The 18,879-nt window shown below is 45.4% G+C and overlaps 1 protein-coding gene across 1 annotated transcript in view; it reads right to left on the bottom strand.

Annotated features, from left to right (window-relative positions):
• IPPK (inositol-pentakisphosphate 2-kinase) overlaps positions 1 to 15,512 on the bottom strand; it is a 61,690-nt gene extending 46,178 nt beyond the window's left edge. The window contains exon 1 of the mRNA XM_063099790.1: positions 15,283 to 15,512. Within this exon, the coding sequence (XP_062955860.1) occupies positions 15,283 to 15,363 (81 nt within the window). The 5' untranslated portion in view covers positions 15,364 to 15,512. The remainder of the gene's footprint in view (positions 1 to 15,282) is intronic.
• Positions 15,513 to 18,879: the final 3,367 nt, after the last annotated feature.

An 18,879-nucleotide genomic window follows, 5' to 3' on the forward strand; every position in this document is an offset into this window, starting at 1 on the left:
TGAGGAAGGTTCTAGAAGGAACTGGTCAGGGGATTATAGGTCCATTTACTTTGTGATAATTAAACTATACTTTTATGATCTGAGCACTTTTCTATAGGTATGTTACACTTCAATTTTAAATTTTGAAATAGAAATTTAAAAATAAAGTATGTGTATAATCTGTCTCTCTGAAAAAGCCTGAAAGGACATTCAGCACAAGGTAAACAGCATCTCCAGGTAGCAACAACTGTAATATATTTTTTAATTTCTGCTTATTTGAAGTAACATACATTACACATAACATACATTATAAGAACACACACTCTTTGTGGGAAGGAGAGCAAGCCTGGGAGGTGCTATACCCACACACACAGTGGTCAGGAGCCCTGGGGAGAACACACACTGCAGCCACAGGGCAAAACCTGGGCAGGGGCAGAGGAAGCAGGACATGCGGAAGGAGGCTTCAACAGTGCAGTTTTCCAAAAGATGGCTATGGAGACCAAATCAGTCTCCCTGCCAGCTCCCCATGTACTTCTTGGCACCTCGGCCTGCCCCACCTAGACAACACATTCTGCTCCTCTTAAAACTCAGGCATCCTGGTTTAGATGTCCTGGTTCCCCAATCCCCACTTTCTGAGTTCCGGTTCCCAGTCAGTGCAATGCACCTGGTTCACTGCTAATCTTCTGAACGGTGTCCCCCGCCTCGAGACTTACGCCTAGACCTGGGGAAGGCCAGGTCAAGCTGCTGTCCCCTCTCAAGTCCAAGGCAGACATCAGTATTGATCATGAGAATCAAATGGCTAAGGATCATTTTAATGGTAATTCAATCAAAATTCAGGGAAAAACAGAAGTTGATCTGCAGAAATCCTAATTCTAGACAACTTTCCAGAAATTCACTCTCCTAAAAGTGCATACACTCCTCACCTGGATGTGATAGTGCTGTTTCTGCTCCAGAATGTGCCTAATCAGTTCTTTCAACAATCAGACACCAAACACAGGACACTTCTCCATTGACAGCGGGCATTCAGCAACACACTACCAACAACTGCTCATGCTTGAAAGTCATGGCAAGAAGAAAACATACTAGAAGGCAGGAGTGTGCCCAGTGACCTCAGCAGAAGCCACAGGTGGTCCCCCATCCAACAGAAGGCAGGAACATGCCCAGGAACCTCAGCAGGAGCTACAAGCAGCCCCTGCCTGACAGAAGGCAGGAACGCTCCTGGGGACCACAGCTCCCAACACTGCCGCAAACACCGCTTCTGCACAGGTGGTCCACCACAGCCACTGCCGCCACAGGGGCAGCTTGCCACCACAGCAGCAGCCACAGCCACCATGCAGGTGGCCCAGCGACCACTCAACTGCACTGTCACAAGGAGAGTCATCAGCAGAGTCAGGAAAAAGATGTGGAAGTCTCTCTCCTCAAAGCCCACTCCAGAGTAATAGAAGAAGCAACTGCTCGATCACATGACCAGATGTCAATGCAGAGACACTAGAAATATGAAAAAACAAGAAAATATAACACCACCAAAGGAACACAGTAACTTTCAAGTACCAGACCCCACAGAGCAAGAAACCCTTGAAATGACTGAAAAGGAATTCTGAGCAACAATCTTTTTTTTTTTTTTTTTTTTCTTAAAAGATGACTGGTAAGGGGATCTTAACCCTTGACTTGGTGTTGTGAGCAACATGCTCAGCCAGTGAGTGAACCGGCCATCCGTATATGGGATCCGAACCCGGGGCCTTGGTGTTCTCAGCACCACACTCTTCCGAGTGAGCCACGGGCTGGCCCCTGAGCAACAATCTTAAGGAAACACAATGAGACATGAGAAGACTCAGACAACACAATGAAATGAGAAGTAGTATGCAAGATATGAAGGAGGAAATTTACAAAGAGGTTAACACCTTAAAAAAGAATGTAGCAGATCTCCTAGGACTGAAGGATTCATTTAACAAAATAAAAAACAAAACCAAGAGGTTAAGCAGCAAGTCGGAGCAAGCAGAAGAAAGGATTTCTGATCTTGAAGACAGTCTTTTCAAAATAACCCAGGAAGACAAAATATAAAAAAGAATCCAAAAAAATGAAAAAAATCTAAGAAGGCTAGCAGATAACCTGAAGCACACGAACATCAGAATCACAGTGTTCCAGAAGGGGAGGAAAAAGGAAAAGGCATTGAAAACCTATTCAATGAAATAATAACAAAAACTTCCTAGGGGTAGAGAAAGACAAAGACCTTCAGATCCAGGAGGCTCAAGGATCCTAAAACAGATTCAGTCCAAAAAGACCCTCTCCAAGGCACATTATAGTCAAACTTGCAAAGCTCATAGACAAAGAGAGAATCTTAAAAACAGCAAAAGAAAAGAATCAAGTCACCTATAAGGGACTTTCCATCAGACTGGAAACTCCACAAGCCAAAAGAGAACAGGATGATATATTCAAAATATTAAAAGAAAAATCTTCCAGCCAAGAACACTATACCCAACAAGGCTATGCTTTAGAAATGAGGGAGAGATAGCGTATTTCCCAGAAAAAAAAAAATATATGCAGAAGTTAACCATCACAAAACCAGCTCTGCAAGAAATCCTCAAGTGAGACCAGCAACAGAAATCTGAAAAATGATAATCACTACCAGAAATATACAAGAAAGAACAAAACTCACCAGTAGAACAAAAATGAAAACAAGAAAGAGAAGGAAACTAAATCTTACCAACTAAAAAACCCAACAAACATCAAAAACAAATAATAAAAGGAGAAGAAAGGAACAAAAGATATTTAAAACATCCAAAGGAAAATTGATAAAATGCCAGGAGTAACACAATAGCTTTTTAATAACAATCCTGAGTGTAAATGGATTAAACTCCCCACTCAAAAGATACAGACTGACTGATTGGATTAAAAAGATAGACCTAGTCTCAACAAATTTTTTAAAACTGAGAACATATCAAGTATCTTTTCAGACCACAACAAATTAAATTAGAAATCAATAACAAGTTAAACCCTGGAAACTATATAAATACATGAAAATTAAACAAAATGTTCCTGAACGACCTATGGGTCCAAGAAGAAATTAAACAGGAAATCAAAAAATTTCTTGAAACTAATGAAAATAAAAACACATCATACCAAAATCTGTAGGGTACTGCAAAGCAGTAGTAAGAGGGAAGTTTATTGCAATAAATGCTTACATCAAAAGAATAGAAAGACTTGAAATAAGCAGCCTAACACTACATCTCAAAGAACTAAAAAAACAAGAACAATCCAACCCTAAAATTAGTAGATGGAATGAGATAATTAAGATCGGAACAGAACTAAGTGAAAGAGAAACCCAAAAAGCAACACAAAAGATCAGTGAAACCAAAGAGTTAGTTTTTTGAGAAGATAAACAAAATAGACAAACCATTATGTAGGCTAACCAAAAAAAGAGAGAGAAAAAAACAAATAACAAAAATCAGGAATGAAAAAGGAAACATTACAATCGATACCACAGAAATACCAAGAATTAGTAGAGACTATTATAAAAAACTATATGCCAACAAATTTGAAAACCTAGAGGAAATGGATAAATTTCTGGACACATACAAAATACCAACTGAAAATACAAGAAACAGAAAACCTGAACAGACCAATAACAAGCAACAAGATTGAAGCAGTAATTCAGAAGTCTCCCAGTAAAGAAAAGCTGAGGACCTGATGGCTTTACTGCTAAATTCTACCAATCTTCAAAGAGGAATTAATACCAATTCTCTTCAAGTTATTCCAGAATATTGAAACAGAGGCCATTCTCCTAAACTCATACTATGAGGCCAGCATCATCACACTGACACCAAACAAGACAAATACCAAAAAAACGAAAAGAAAAAGAAAACTAGAGGCCAATATTTCTGATGAAGATAGATACAAAAATTTTCAACAATACATTAGCAATCATAATACAGCAATGCATCAAAAAATTATACACCGTGATCAAGTGGGATTCATCCCAGGGATGCAAGGATGGTTCAACATACACAAGTCAATAAATTTGATACACCACATCAATGAAGTCAAGGACAAAAACCATGATTAACTCAACAGATGCAGAAAAAGCATCTGACAAAATTCAACATTTCTTCATGATAAAGACTCTAAGCAAATTAGGTATAGAAGGAAAGTATCTCAACACAATAAAAGCCATATAAGACAAACCCACCACCAACATCATCCTAAAGAGTGGGAACAAGACAAAGATGCCCACTCTCACCACTCCTATTTAACATAGTATTTGAAATATTGGCCAGAGCAATCAGGCAAGAGAAAGGAATAAAGAGCATCCAGATCGGAAAAGATGAAGTCAAACTGTCTCTATTTGCAGATGACATGATCCTATATATAAAAAAACGTAAAGGCTCTACCAAAAAACTCTTAGAGCTGATAAACGATTTCAGTAAAGTTGCAGGATACAAAATCAACATGCAAAAATCAGTAGCATTTTTATACTCCAATAAAGAACTAGCAGAAAAAGAAATCAAGAAAGTAAGCCCATATACAATAGTCACCAAAAAACAAAACAAAACAAAAAAACCTAGGAATCGATTTAACCAGGGAGATGAAAGATCTCTACAATGAGAACGACAAATCACTGCTGAAAGAAATTAAAGAGGACACAAAAAGATGGAAAGACATTCCATGCCCTTGTATTAGAAGAATTAACATTGAGAAAATGTCCATACTGCCCAAAGCGATGTACAGATTCAATGCAGTCCCCATCAAAATACCAATGACATTCTTCACAGAAATAGAAAAAACAATCCTAACACTCATATGGAACAATAAAAGACCCTGAATAGCCAAAGCAATCCTGAGCAAATATATAAAGCTGGAGGCATAACACTACCTGACTTTGAACTGTACTACAAAGCTATAGTAACCAAAACAGTATGGTGCTGGCATAAAAACAGACATATGGACCAATGGAACAGAATAGAGAACCCAGAAATCAACCCACATACTTACAGCCAACTGATCTTTGACAAAGGCCATAAGGAAATACATTGGGAAAAGACTGAACATACATTGGGAAAAGACTGAACCATACAATCCAGCAATCCCACTGCTGGGTATACACTCAAAGGAATGGAAGTCATGTCAAAGGGATACCTGCACTCCTATGTTTATCACAGCTCTATTTACCATAACCAATAGTTGGAACCAATCTAAATGCCCATCAATAGACTACCGGATAAGGAAAATGAGGTATATATACTCAATGGAATACTACTCGGCCATAAAAAATAATGAAATTCTACCATTCACAGCAACATGGATGAACTTAGAGAAAGTTACATTAAGTGAAATAAGCCAAACACAGAAAGAGAAATACCACATGTCCTCACTCATAAGTAGGAGCTGAAAAAATAAAGAAACAAAGATAGAAACAAGGAAATATAACAATCACAATAATACATTGAACATTTGATGAAAAAGAGAACAGAATTGTGGTTATTAGAGGTGGGACGGGGAGGGGGAGGGGGCTTAGTGAGAAACTGGTTAAGGTTCACAAAGATTGATTATATTTTATAAACATGAGTATACTAATTATCCTGATTTGATCACCACATATTGTACACAGGTATTGATACTCAAATCTGTGAACTGATCTTGGACAAAGGCACCAAGAACATACACTGGGGAAAAGACTACGTCTTCAATAAATGGTACTAGGAAAACTGGACATCCACATACCTCTTGCCATATACCAAAATCACCTCAAAACAGATTAAAGACTTAAACATAAGACCTGAAACAGTAAAACTTCAAAAGAAAACATAGGAGAAACACTTTAGGAAGTAGGACTGTGCAAAGATTATGAATAAGATCCCAAAAGCACAGGCAACAAAAGGAAATATAAACAAATGGGATTATATAAAACTAAAAAGCTTCTGCACAGCAAAAGAAACAATTAACAGAGCGAAAAGACAACCTATAGAATGAGAGAAGATATTTGCAAACTATGTATCTGACAAGGGATTAATATCCAGAATATACAAGGAACTCAAACAGAAAAAAAAAAGTAACCCGATTAAAAAATGGACAAAGGAACTGAACAGACATTTCTCAAAGGAAGATATACAAAAGGCTGACACAGGAAAAAATGCTCAACATCACTAATCATCAGGGAACTGTAAATCAAAACCACGTTGAGATATCACCTCACCCCAGTTACACTGGCTATTATCAAAAAGACAGAGAGTCACAAATGCTGGCGAGGATGTGGAGAAAGGAGAACCCGCCTACACTGTTGGTGGGGCTGTAAATTCGTGCAGCTATTACGGAAAACAGTATGGAGGTTCCTCAAACAACTACGTATAGAACTGTTATATGATCCAGCAATCTCACTGTCGAGTGTACCCAAAGGAATGGAAATCATCATTGCAAAAGGACACCTGCACTCCCATGTTTATTGCAGCTCTATTGTACAATAGCCAAGAGCTGGAACTAACCTAAATGTCCATCGATAGATGACTGGATAAGGAAAATGCGGTATATATACACAATGGAATACTACTCTGCCATAAAAGAGAATGAAATTCTGACATTCATAGCAATGCAGATGAACTTAGAGAAAATTATGTTTAGTGAAATAAGCCAGGTGCAGAAAGAGAAATACCACATGTCCTCACTCATAAATGGGAGCTAAAAAAAATAAATAAATATAAAAAAGAAAGAAAGATATAATAATCACACCAATTCGTTGAACTTTCAAAAGGAGAGAATGAAACTCAGGCCATCAGACGTGGGGGTTAGCAAGAAATTGGTTAAGGGCCATAAAAAATGAAAACATTGTATAATGCTGAATATAGTAATTATCCTGATTTGAGCATCATATATTGCACACAGATGTTGACATTCAATGCTGTACCCCACAGATGTGTACAATTATGTAATGATAAAAACAAAAACAAAAAAGAGAAAACATACTAAGTTCCTAATCTGCATGGACTGACCCATGCTGCCACAGCCCACCTGCAGTGCAAGATCTCTCTCCATCCCTCACAAGGGCTATCCGTGCTGCCCACATGAGGCATGCTTGCCCACCACCAGTCTCCATTTCTCTGGCACCCAGATGTCAACAAGTTCTCTCTCAATTTATCTCTCTCAATTCCCTGATAAATTGCTGCACAAACAGCCTTTTGTAGCTAAAAAATAAGCTGCACAACAGCCTTTTGTAGCTAAGCAGTCCTGGGAAGGGCAATGCCAGTGCAAGACATGTGCCTTCTCATGGCGAGAGATCCCCACGGCAAATGCAAAGAAAGAAGCTCAGTGGGCCTGTGAATACCACCTACAGGAAGGTGGGAACCCCCTCACCTGGCAGCATTTGCTTATTAATACAGACTGAGATTTCCAAAGTTCTGTATCATGGTGCTCCTAGTAAAAGCAGGAAAGCTGCTCTTTTCTGTTTATTTACAAATGGAAATTACAGATTTCCTTTGCATTATTCTCTCTCTCTCTGTCTCTCACACACACACACACACGTACGCACGCACGCACACATAAAACCATTAACATCAAGTTAATTCAGAAAGCCACTATCTGGCCTATCAAGAAGAAAATGTTTAAAGATCAAATTGTACAGGGCACTATACAAAAAAAACCCATACACAGGTCCAGGAGAAAAAGATGTAAGAGAGGAAGTGACTGCAGCTATCAGTCCTCCCTCCTTCTTGCTGACAGTAAATAACATCAGTGTTCCCACTAGCTCTCATCAGTATTGCTAATAATAATTATTATTATTGCAATAACCAGCATGCACTGAGCATCATCACGGCAGGCCCCAGGCTACAATCCTAAGTTATATCATCTCTCCCTCCATGGTGGGCAACAGGAGCCCCAATCTGCAGAATGAGGAAAGTGAGGCTCCACGAGAGCAGATCAGGTCTCTGAGAACTCAGGTCCTGCCCCGCCATCTGGTCCAGCCCCGCCTGGAGATCAAGGCCTTGACCGCAAAGGCCAAGTCATGTGGGATAGAGCAGAGCCTTGAGGTGGGCCAAGCCCTGGCGAAGGTCTCCACCTGTCTCCGGTTGTTAGGTGACTTGCTGCTGCTGAGGTGCCAGTTGGGGGCTGGGGTGCTGGCTAGAGAGCTGCCCCACAGCAGAGGGGGCGGACACGGGCCCTTCCAGCCCTGGGCAAGTCTGTGAAGCCACAACGCCTGCAGCTCTCCCCTTCTAGCCCCTCCCAGCCAACATGTCCATGCTCTGCCTCCCTGATGTCACCTACAGGAAATCTCCTTCTTTCCCTTCTCATTAGAGAGCCAGAACCACAACCAACCGAGAAAGTTGGAATGGAGCAATGTGTCCATTTCACAGAAAACTGTGCTCTCTGCACCTATCCATTCATCATCCAAAACCTGTCATTAGAAACCCAACCACCCCATCCCTGGAGGAACTCCAGTATTAGCTTTAAAAGCCAATCTTAAATTAAGAAAAATAAAATAAAAGCCAATCTTAATCAATACTAACACTCAGACACACTTGGCTCGCCTACCTCACACAGCCAGTGCCAACTACCCTTCATGAGGGGCCTGACCAGGCTGGCCCAGCTGAGGGCAGGTGGTCCCCAGGACGTGCTAGGTGATGGTCTTCAGGGATGCCACCCAAGCAGGCAGATGGCAGAAAACAGGTGAAATCAATACTGTACTAGCTCTCATTAGCCAAAAGACACAAGGAGTACAAAAGGGGCCTACGGCTAGAGGAGCCAGTGAACACAGCCACCGGGGAGACTCCCCAAAAAGGAGCAGGGCAGAGCTGGGGAGATCTGAAGACACCCAGGGGCTCCAGGGCTCCTGCCAGCTCACCAGGTCTTAACCAGTTCTGAAGGAAACCACTCTTTTGCTTTTAAACCAAGTGTCTGAAATCAGATGTTCAAAATGTATCTTCTACTTAATGTCTAGGGTAAAATGCTAAAAGTGAAGAAAACAGGTTAAGATAGAAGGGAGGAACTTGAGGCTTCTGCACAATCGAGAGCTGGGGCGTTTCTCAGTAAGGCCCAAGACACACCTGTATGTCCTGGTAAGAGGGAAGTTACACCTTGGAAAACTAGATGAGAATCAAGGGTTTTAGTAAGTTGAAAAAGGCAACCCAACAGAGGAAGAACAAGAGGAATCACACATGCACAATTAAATAAATAACCCAAAATGTAAAAAGTTAAGGAATACAAGTGAAAAAAGACTAAAACAGAAACGGACACACAGTATTTTAACTATCCAATAAAAGCATATAATGAGAAAAAGACTGGAAGGAAGTGCACCAAAGTGTTAACAAAAGTTATTTTCTTAATGGGGAAATATTCAATGCTTTTACTTTCTTCCTTCTAATATTCTATATTTTCTGGGCAGAGGGAGGAAACAATGATTGGTATTAAATAAAAATAAAAGGCCACAAAAAACCCCAATACATTAAAAAGGACACCTGCCAATGTGAAGGCTGAGGGAGGGACCCTGTGGGTGCAGTTAAGGCTATTAGCTTGAGAGCCTTTCAATGAAGTCGAGGAGGGAGGGGCTGTCCTGCCACCCACAGGGCACTCATGATGGGGACTGGGGGTTGTCACCTACTCAATCAGTTGTCCCAAACACTCCTGTCAAAGAACAGGGGCCAAGATCAGTTCTTCCATTTGGGTAAGGCTGGGAAGGTGGCCCCCAAAAGACCCAGGGAAGCTGAGATCAGGCAATTTTCAAGGGAAGGGAAGATAGGAAACCACAACAGCAGCAGATGTCACCCCTCGGAATGCTGCCCCAGCTTCCAGAAACAGTGCTCAGACCAGCTTCTCCTGAATTATGATGACTCTCAGGCAGGAGCCATGGGGGATCACAAATGTCCCATCTCATGAGGCCACCCTCTCTGTGAACCAACCCTCCCTGCTCTGTCACTGTCAGACCAGGAGGCTGCCGGGGGTCTGTCAGGCACCAGGGGCAGGAGGTGCTGAAGTTGCCAACACAACCAGAGATGCATGCTCAGGACTCACAGGACTCAAGAGGGGATGGGAGGCAGGGCTGTGGTGCTGGGCTCTGCCAGGAGGCGCTCTCAATGGAGCAGCTGGTCTGCAGCGGGAATTCACAGCCTCGGGTGGAACAACAAAGCAGATTCAATGGAGGATGAAGATGGACCTCGGGAGATGCCTGCCAAGGAAGGAAGCCCAGTCCTCCACAGGCTACAGCTGGGAGGCCAGACAGGAGGTGGGCTCAGGCGGGCACAGCAGGTGCTGGTCCCTTGTCCAGCCTGGCCAGGCCAATCTTCCCGAGCTTCGGTGGCTCCATCTCCTGCAGGTGTGAGCCGTGCAGGGCAGCCATGCACCCATGTAACCCTGAGTGCAGGGGGACATCTGTGGGGATAGGCATGGCTCAGGTGACCCCTAAAGGGATGGAAAACCTGACAAGGTGCAAAGAGGACACAGGATAGCGTGCAGGCCCATGGGGGAGTCACAGAGCAGCACAACAAGTCCAGGGCCCTCTGATCATCCCGGGCTGCACCACAACCGTGACGCAGGGGCCTTGCTCTTGCAGACACAGAAACGCTTCCCTCACCCTCCTGGACCGCAGTTCTCAGAAGACAGAGGAGGGCATGGGAGCTGCTGCTCTGACTGAATTCCGATCGAATTCAGTTAGAAGGAGGGAGGGGTTGGCCAGGGGGAGGCGGGCTGTACTGGAAGACGTGCAAATAGAGGTAGGGCAGACAGGCCCACAGACATGTTAGGGAGGCACCACTGCAGGGCTGAAAGTCACCAAAAAGAACAGGGTTTGGAAAGAAACAAATCCTATCCACGCAACTGCATGTATAAATAAAGGAATGAACAAAGAGGGAGCAAACCTGCAGAGCTCGCTGATGAGCTCTCAGATGTGATGAGAGAGAAGCTCGCCAAGAAAGAAGCCACACCAGCAGTACCAACCTGCAAGAATATCATTACAGCTCTCACACGCAGAGTAAGTCACTGGCTTAGAAAATGCTGGGGGCAAGGGCCAGCCCGTGGCTCACTTGGGAGAGTGTGGTGCTGATAACACCAAGGCCATGGGTTAAGATCCCCTTACCGGTCACCTTTTTAAAAAAAAAAAAAGAAAAGAAAATGCTAGGGGCACCAGAAAGGTAAGACTTTTTCAACTAGGTTCAGGTAAAGACTAAAGACAGGAGTGGCCATATGGCTGGAAAAAACAGAGAACACGAACTCTTGTGTGTTTCTCACATCTTCAGTAGGACGTACGGTCTCTACTCACATGCCTAGAGAACTGGACAATTGCTTTCCACTTAGACTACTGTAAATAATTCTGTAATGGATATCTTTGTGTATAAGATCTTTATTTAAATTTTCAGTTATTTCCTTAGAATAGAATACTAGAACAGATATTAGTAGATCAAAGAGTATGAACTTTTAAAAAATCAATGCTTTTTTCCTGATTTAATACATATTCATTATAGGCAATTTACAAAATATTTAAAAAACAAATAGGTAAAAATAATTCATGATACTATACAAAGGGATAACCACTTGTAGCATTTTCATGTATTTTCTTCTCATCATTTGTAATTAGAATCATACTATGCATCACCTCTTTGTTTGTTTGTTTTGGTGACTGACCAATAAAGGGAGTAAACCCTGGACCTTGGTGTTATCAGCACCACACTCTAACCAACTGAGCTAACTGGCCAGCCCTGCATCTTCTTTTGTAACCTGCTTTTTTCCATTTAACACTGCAAACATTTCTCCATATTAAATGGGACATAGCATAATTTATTTAATCCATCCACTACAAAATAACCATCTAAATTGTTTATATTTTGATGTATATGTAAAATAATGCTGTATTAGGCAAAGAAAAAGGTATGGTCCACAAGCCAGAAATCCTAAAACATGAGATGATCAGAGAAACAGTGCGATGGCACCTGACGGCTTGAACTTCGCACCTGCAAGCACCAAAACAGGCACCAAAACAATTTGCAGAAATGATCAGAAGCTGCTGTCAGAATCTCAGAAACGTCACAAAACTGGAACAGCTAGAAACAAGCAGCTTTCTCCACACTTTAGATAAATATCCTTTTGTTGGCAGGTCAGATTAAATGGCAAAACTTCTCACATTACCTCTGTCAACAAGAAGGAAAACATCACAATGGCTCAGTGTCGTGACAGGAGTGGGCCACACTCTGCACCTGTATCCCACGGCCCAGGTGGCCTGGGGAAGGGGCTCAGTGCCCCAGATCTGAAGACACCTAAGAGATCAAATGACAAACCAGACTTAAAGTGACCTTCACTGGACAAGATGCAGAACCAAAACCAATAAGCTGAAGGTGACACAGGCAAGTACAGAGGCCATGCAGGAGGGAAATACAGAGCATGAAGGATGGTCACCGGCCTCGCAACCTGAAAGGTGGCCACTAACACAAGTGCCTCAGGCTGCAGTGAGGAAAGTGTGTGCCCAGATGGGAAATGCTCCTGTCCAATGACTCCTGACAGAGTCAGTGCCTGGGGCTCCAGACATCCCTGGAGGACAGAGCCAAGCTGGGCAGGGCAGAGAACACCACAGGTGCCCACACCTGGGAAAGGGTGAAACTGCACAACTGTCCCCAACAAAGACCGAATGCAGCCTGACAGGCAAGATCAGAACCATTCAGGGCTGCCTGGGCGACCTTGGAGTGAAGGGGCTGTGGGGAAGCTGACCACTGTCAGGAACACCATTGAAACGCCTCTCTCTGGACTGGCCTGCTGTTAACCTGCTGGCCTCACACTGTCCCTTTCTCCCTGACTACCCTTAGCACACCCCATGCCCTCCTACAGCCTACACTTAGCTCCTCCTTCCCCAGACCCCTTTCTCCACAAGTCCCACACTCATGCTCTCTCTCATTCAATGTTTGAGCACCACAGTGTTCCTTATAGGGCAGATCTCCCACCCAGACCTTCGGCTCCTGCAGGATGTGCACAGTGATCTCACACTGGAGAGGAGGGACGGCAGACAGGGCCTTTCAATTCTGAGAATAGTTGATGTCCTCTCAGAGAAAGCAACCTCTCCCTATCCAGAAAACCATAGCAAAGGCCTCCTTCTCTCTTGGAGAACAGAAAGATTCTCTTACCCACCTTCTCTCTGTCCCACTCACAGACACACCCTCTCATTGGGCACAGTGGGCCCTGAAAAGCTGCCTTCCAGGGCTTTCTCTCTCTTCCTGGGTCCACAGCCAAGGCCAAGGCCAAGCACAAAGGCTTCTCCAGGCTGCTCTACACTGAGCAGTTCAGTTCATCTACATCAGGCACAGGTGCCATCCAACCTCAGCTTGATGGGAAACGTTTTCCTAAGAGACTATTTGTGGTGATAATCGTCCATTCAAAATGATGAGCTAACAACCACCGCAAGCAGGAATGAGCATAGTAGAGCAAATTTAGATTTAAAATAAAAAATGAACAGCATAGGCCCAGGACAGTGTGATGCTGTAGTAAGTTTAAAAATATAAAAGAAATTGGCTAGAACCTGGCCTCATATCATCAAGATCAAGGGTTCAGTTCCCTGCAACTGGCCAGCTACCGAAAAAAATAAAAAATAAATAAATAAAAACCAACCAAACTCATCAAAAATGTAAAAGAAAAAAGAAACACAATCCTAATAATTGAAGCTGTACAACAAGGGAGGTCCCGGCTGCCCTGGAGAGGCCTGCTCAGGGAAAGGGGTGGACGTGCACTATTGGGGACAGTGGAGAAGGGATCCAAGTGCCAGAGATGACTGCACAGAAGCCTCTGCTCTTCCACCCTGGGTGTCCTTTTGCTCCAAGTCAGAACTTGCTCCTTTGTCTGCCACTACTTTTGAAACTTAATATGTAGGCCCCCACCAAAAGAAGCCTTAGCTTTATCTAAAATGCAGAGATACGACATCCAGTCTTACCAAGGAATTGGAAGATGAGTATTTGTTGTGAGAAAGGATTCAGGGAATCAGCACATAACAACAAAAGGGAAGTGGGCTGTTGATACCGCTTATTTCATCTGACCTTCAAACACAAGGGGCCCAGAGGCCACACAAGAGATGGTTAGCGTCGTGTTAGACTTGTCCCTTACTAAAGATCCAGAGCATAGCCTGTAGCCTTAGCTCTTTAGCTCACCAACTGTGCTAATGAGTAACAAAATGCAAAGGCAGAACCTAGGGGCCACCTGGGTGTCTGCGGCTTATACTACAGCTGGCCAGTGCACACAGTGGGAAAACAGAGCAAGGCAGCACTCCAGCACCTGCATCACTTCTGTAGAGCTGTTGGACTGGGGCAGGGCCCTTAACCTCTCTGAGTTCTGCTTTATAGGTCCAAGAGGATGATGGTTATCACCTGCTAGTTATAACTTGTCCGTCTGCTGCTCAATTGATCTTTCCAGCAGTTCCACAAAGCAAATTCTATTACTAGTTGTACTTTACAAATACAGACACAGCCTTGGCAAGCTGTGGTAGAACAGGGATTAACCCCACTGTGTGCGCCTCTAACTCGCAGGCTCTAACCCCTCCCTACCTGACACCTGGCCCCACCTCCCCCCCCACCCCGCTCCTAGCCCACCACATTCCTGAGTGTTTGTTTCAGACAGCAAGACATCAAAGAGATCTGGGCCCTCACACAAATCCACACGCATCTCTTCCCAGATTCGCCTCCTTGGGAGTTCTTACTGCAGTGTCTGAAACTCTCACTCTCGCTGACTTAAGAAGGGGAAACCTTTTAAATTTTAAGATTCTGGAGTAGGATTTGTGGGCAATGCCCCGTCATTTTAAACAGCAGCAGCAGCGAGAACAGCAATTCCGTGGTCTCACGAGGCTGAACTCCCTCCGTGCTGGGAGCAACAGCACCCCGGCTACTTCGCTTCTTCCTCCAGGGCTGCCCGGAACCTCTGTCCCGGCTCGGCCTCCGCCCCGCTGCGGCCTGGCAGTCGGGCGGGCACCCAGCAAGAGGTGGCACCGACGGGACGGGGTGGGGGAGGGAGGGGGAAGGCGGGCGCGGAACCGACCCTGGGGGACAGAGAACAAGCCCGGGGGGAGGAGGGGAGTGCTGGGGGCACAGACTCGGGGGGGGGGAGTGCGGGGGGGAGGGGGACAGACCCTGAGGGAGGGATGCTGCAGGGGACGAGGGGCGGACCCCGGCTTAGAGAGGTGCTGGGGGGACAAGGGACCAACCCGGGCGGGAAGGAGGGTGCTGGAGGGGACGAGGGACTAAGACACTGGGAGAGAGGAAGGGACTAAGACACTGGGAGAGAGGAAGGCACTGGGGAACCGGTCGCCCAAGTGGACCCGGCCGTCCGAGTGAGGTCCGGCCCCTGTAGTCCGCCGCTCACCTGCGCGTGGGCCACCACCAGGCTCTTGTTGCCCTCACCGTGGTACCCCCATTCATTCTCGTCCATCTTCCCCTCGTCCATGCCCCGGCGCGGCCCTGGCGCCTCGCGGGCTGAGACGTGGGGACGAGAGCTGGGGCCGCCAGCCTAGTCGAGCACCAGCAGCCTCGGTTGGGAGAGGAGCGCCTGTCAACTGCCACCCCCGCTCGACCCCGCCGCCGCGACTAGCAGTCGCAGGCCGCCGGAAGCCACGCCCCCGGCGGCCGCCATGGACTCGCCGGGCGACTTCCGGGTTCGTACCCGCTTCCCCGCCATTAACCGAGGCGGCTGATGGGTCGGCGGCCATCTTAGGTGCTGGCAGAGTGACTCACTTCCGGAGCGCGGTCTTGGGAACCGGAAAGGAAGCTTCCGGCCGGGGTGCCGGATGTGCGGCTGGCGGGAGCCGCGGCGGCGGATCGGCACCTGGACTGGCTGGCGGCCCGGCTCCGTGGGCCGCACGGTCGTGGGACCGAGGGAGGCGCTTGGCGGCTCTGGGCCTTGGCTTTCACTCTGCTGAACGGGATGTGACTGAGCGCATACTTTTGGGGGCTACCAGGTGGTCCCGACGGCAGACATACTGTCCCCCACGCTTCCCAGGCGAGGGGACGCGGCCGGCGAGGCGGTGGGCCGCCAGTGCTGCCTCTGCTCGAGGACTAGGGTGACGCGAGACTCCGCCTGGCGGTGCAGGACGGGCGGTCACCCTCCCGGCCTCCGCACCTTAGAGTGGCCCTGTGGTAAAGGAGGGTGCGGTCCGCAGACTCCTCCTCTCAGGACCACTGTATGCTCTTAAAAATGATGGAGGGCCTTAGAATGCTTTTGGTGGTGTGGGTTGTAGCTGTCGGTGTTACCATATTATAAATTAAAACGATTAAAAATAAATACATGACATTTTTTAATAGCTGTATTCCCCCCGCCCCAAAATAGAGTGCTGTTGTTTTACATTTTGCAAATCTTTTTGAAGTCTGAATAGAAAAATGGACTCTCACGTCTGCTTCTGCATTGGGTCTACTGCAGTATATCGCTTTGGTTGACGTACAGGAAGAACATCGGCCTCACGCAGATACAAAGGAAGGACCTGCAGACCCAGCTTTGAGCACCTCGGGGCACCTGGCCAGGCATTGGGAATAGCAGTGGGTCAGGAAAATGAGCTGACCGCTTTGAGCATCCCTTTTCCCCCACCCTGGGCCTACAGGGGAGGCCTTGTGAGTTTGCTTAGGACCCTCTCTATGGTCGGTTGAGAGGGGGGGACAGAAACAGCCCCTTCTAGACGTAAGTAGTCCCCCAGGAGAGGGGAGGGGACCTTAGAGTTCATAAAGTCCTGACCTTCCCACACCCCAGAGGGTACCCTACACATGACTGAGATTGATTGATTTTCTCAGCACCCTGTGAAAGGAGAGTTGGGACCATATTAAATAATATGCTAGGTATTAAAATATTTCCTTGAGAAAGCCTCTGTGATGCTGGAAACATTCTATATCTTGAATTTTTTTTCCAAGGAGTATTATATCACTAACATTTTAGAATTGCCAGTGTGTGGTGATGATGATTAAAAAAAGCAGATCAGACTTTGGTTTCATGATTGTTTTTAAATTCTCCACAGACAAGCAACTTGAGCAGATCACGCCAGCAGCCCTCCCCAACTTGGTACACCTCTGGATACTGGGGAAGGGACTAGGATGCTTTGAAAAAAATACGGTAGGATAACAGAGACATAGAGAAGAGTCGTCCCACCTGAAGGGGTTGGAAGAAGGGAAAGAAGGGCTGGGAAACAAAGACAAGAGCAAAGTATCAGCCGGAGGGATGGGAGATACCAGTTGTTTTTCATGACCTGGATCCACACCCCTGTCTTTTTATAAAACGAACTCAGTTTTTGTTAGGGGAGGCAGCTTTCCTCTATTCAGGTTTTCTGGTCTGGACTCAATTCCTAGTGTAAAGGCTGGGCTTGTAGCCTCAACCTGGGCAACCCGGAATTACATTCCCCAGGAATTATATCAATCCACTGGTTGGTTCAGGAGGTGCAGGGCGGTGAAGCTCCCTCCTATGGCTTGTATTGAAATGATTGAGTGGAAATGTCAGGAGGCCAGCCAATGTTGTTGGCAGTGACACAAGCAACAGAGGGGAAACAGCTGGGAAGTATCAAGGAAGAGTGCAGTGTCAAGTCTGTGGATCAAGTCCTACCCAATTGCTTTTAAGTTTCTGAGCCAATGAATTCCACCTTTTGCCTAACAGTGTGAGTTGGGGGCCGAGCCCATGGCGCACTCGGGAGAGTGCGGCGCTGGGAGTGCAGCGACAATCCCGCCGCGGGTTCGGATCCTATATAGGAATGGCTGGTGCACTCACTGGCTGAGTGCCGGTCACGAAAAAGACAAAAAAAAAAAAAAAAAAAAAAAACCAGTGTGAGTTGGGTTCTTTTCACTCACAGCCGACAGAGTCCAAATTAATAACAGGGTATACTGGATGGGCTGGGTCATGTCCCCTGGTAGTGACTGGAAGTATTGAACGAAAGACCAAAAGGCTATCTTTGAGGGGATTTCTACATAAGGAGTGTTATGGACTGTGTGCCCTGCAAATTCATATGTTGAAGCCCTAACCCCCAATGTGATGGCATCCCTTTGGGAGGTGATTAGGTTTAGATGATGTTATGAGGGTGGAGCCCTTCTGGTGGGATCAGTGTCCTTAAGAAGGGGACGAGACACCAGAGTTTCTTCTCTCTGCCATGTGCGCACACTGCAAAAGGCAGCCAGCCCTCTGCAAGCCAGGAAGAGGTCCCTCCCCAGAACCCAACCATGCTGGCACTCTGATCTCAGAATTACAGAAATAAAGGTGTGTTTAAGCCACCCAGGCTATAGTATTTTGTCATGGCAGTCTGAGCTAAGACAAAGAACGATTGATTTTCATTAAAAATGAAAACATCTTCCAACCACATTGAAAAGCCATCCAGAAACAAGGTGGCAAAACAGCGATAACTGTGGAAGCCAAGTGATGAGTACTTATTCTGTTCTTGCTATTTTTATGTATGTTTGGAATTTTCCTTACTAAGGAAGCTTGTGATATCATGTATCACCTGCAATGACATGTCCTGATGAGAAGGCACTTCACCTCTGGTATTTCCCCCAAACCCGATAAGCTCTGTCTTATCATTAGAAAAACATTATACAAACCCAAATTGAAGGCCACAGCTAACCAGGACTTCAAAACTGTCATGGTCATGGAAGACAAGGACAAACTGAGGAACTGTCGCAGATCAGAGGAGCCCCAGGAGATGTAACAGCCAAATACAACATGGGATCCTGGATGGGATCCTGGAACAGAAAAGGACATTAGCAGGAAAACTGGTAAAATCCAAATAAAATCTGGAGTTTAGTTAATGATGATGTACCCATGTAAGTTTTTTAGTCTGGCAAATGTACCATAGTTATATGCGTTCACTTTTGGGGAAGCTAAAGGTTATATGGGAATTCTCTGTACTGTCTTACCACATTTCTGTAAATCTAAAATAATCCCAAAATAAGAAGTTCATTTACAAAAAAAGAAAGCATTCATTGTTCAGCTTCATTTGTA

This window comes from Cynocephalus volans, chromosome 6 (assembly GCF_027409185.1).
Source record: "Cynocephalus volans isolate mCynVol1 chromosome 6, mCynVol1.pri, whole genome shotgun sequence".
NCBI classification, from domain to species: domain Eukaryota; kingdom Metazoa; phylum Chordata; class Mammalia; order Dermoptera; family Cynocephalidae; genus Cynocephalus; species Cynocephalus volans.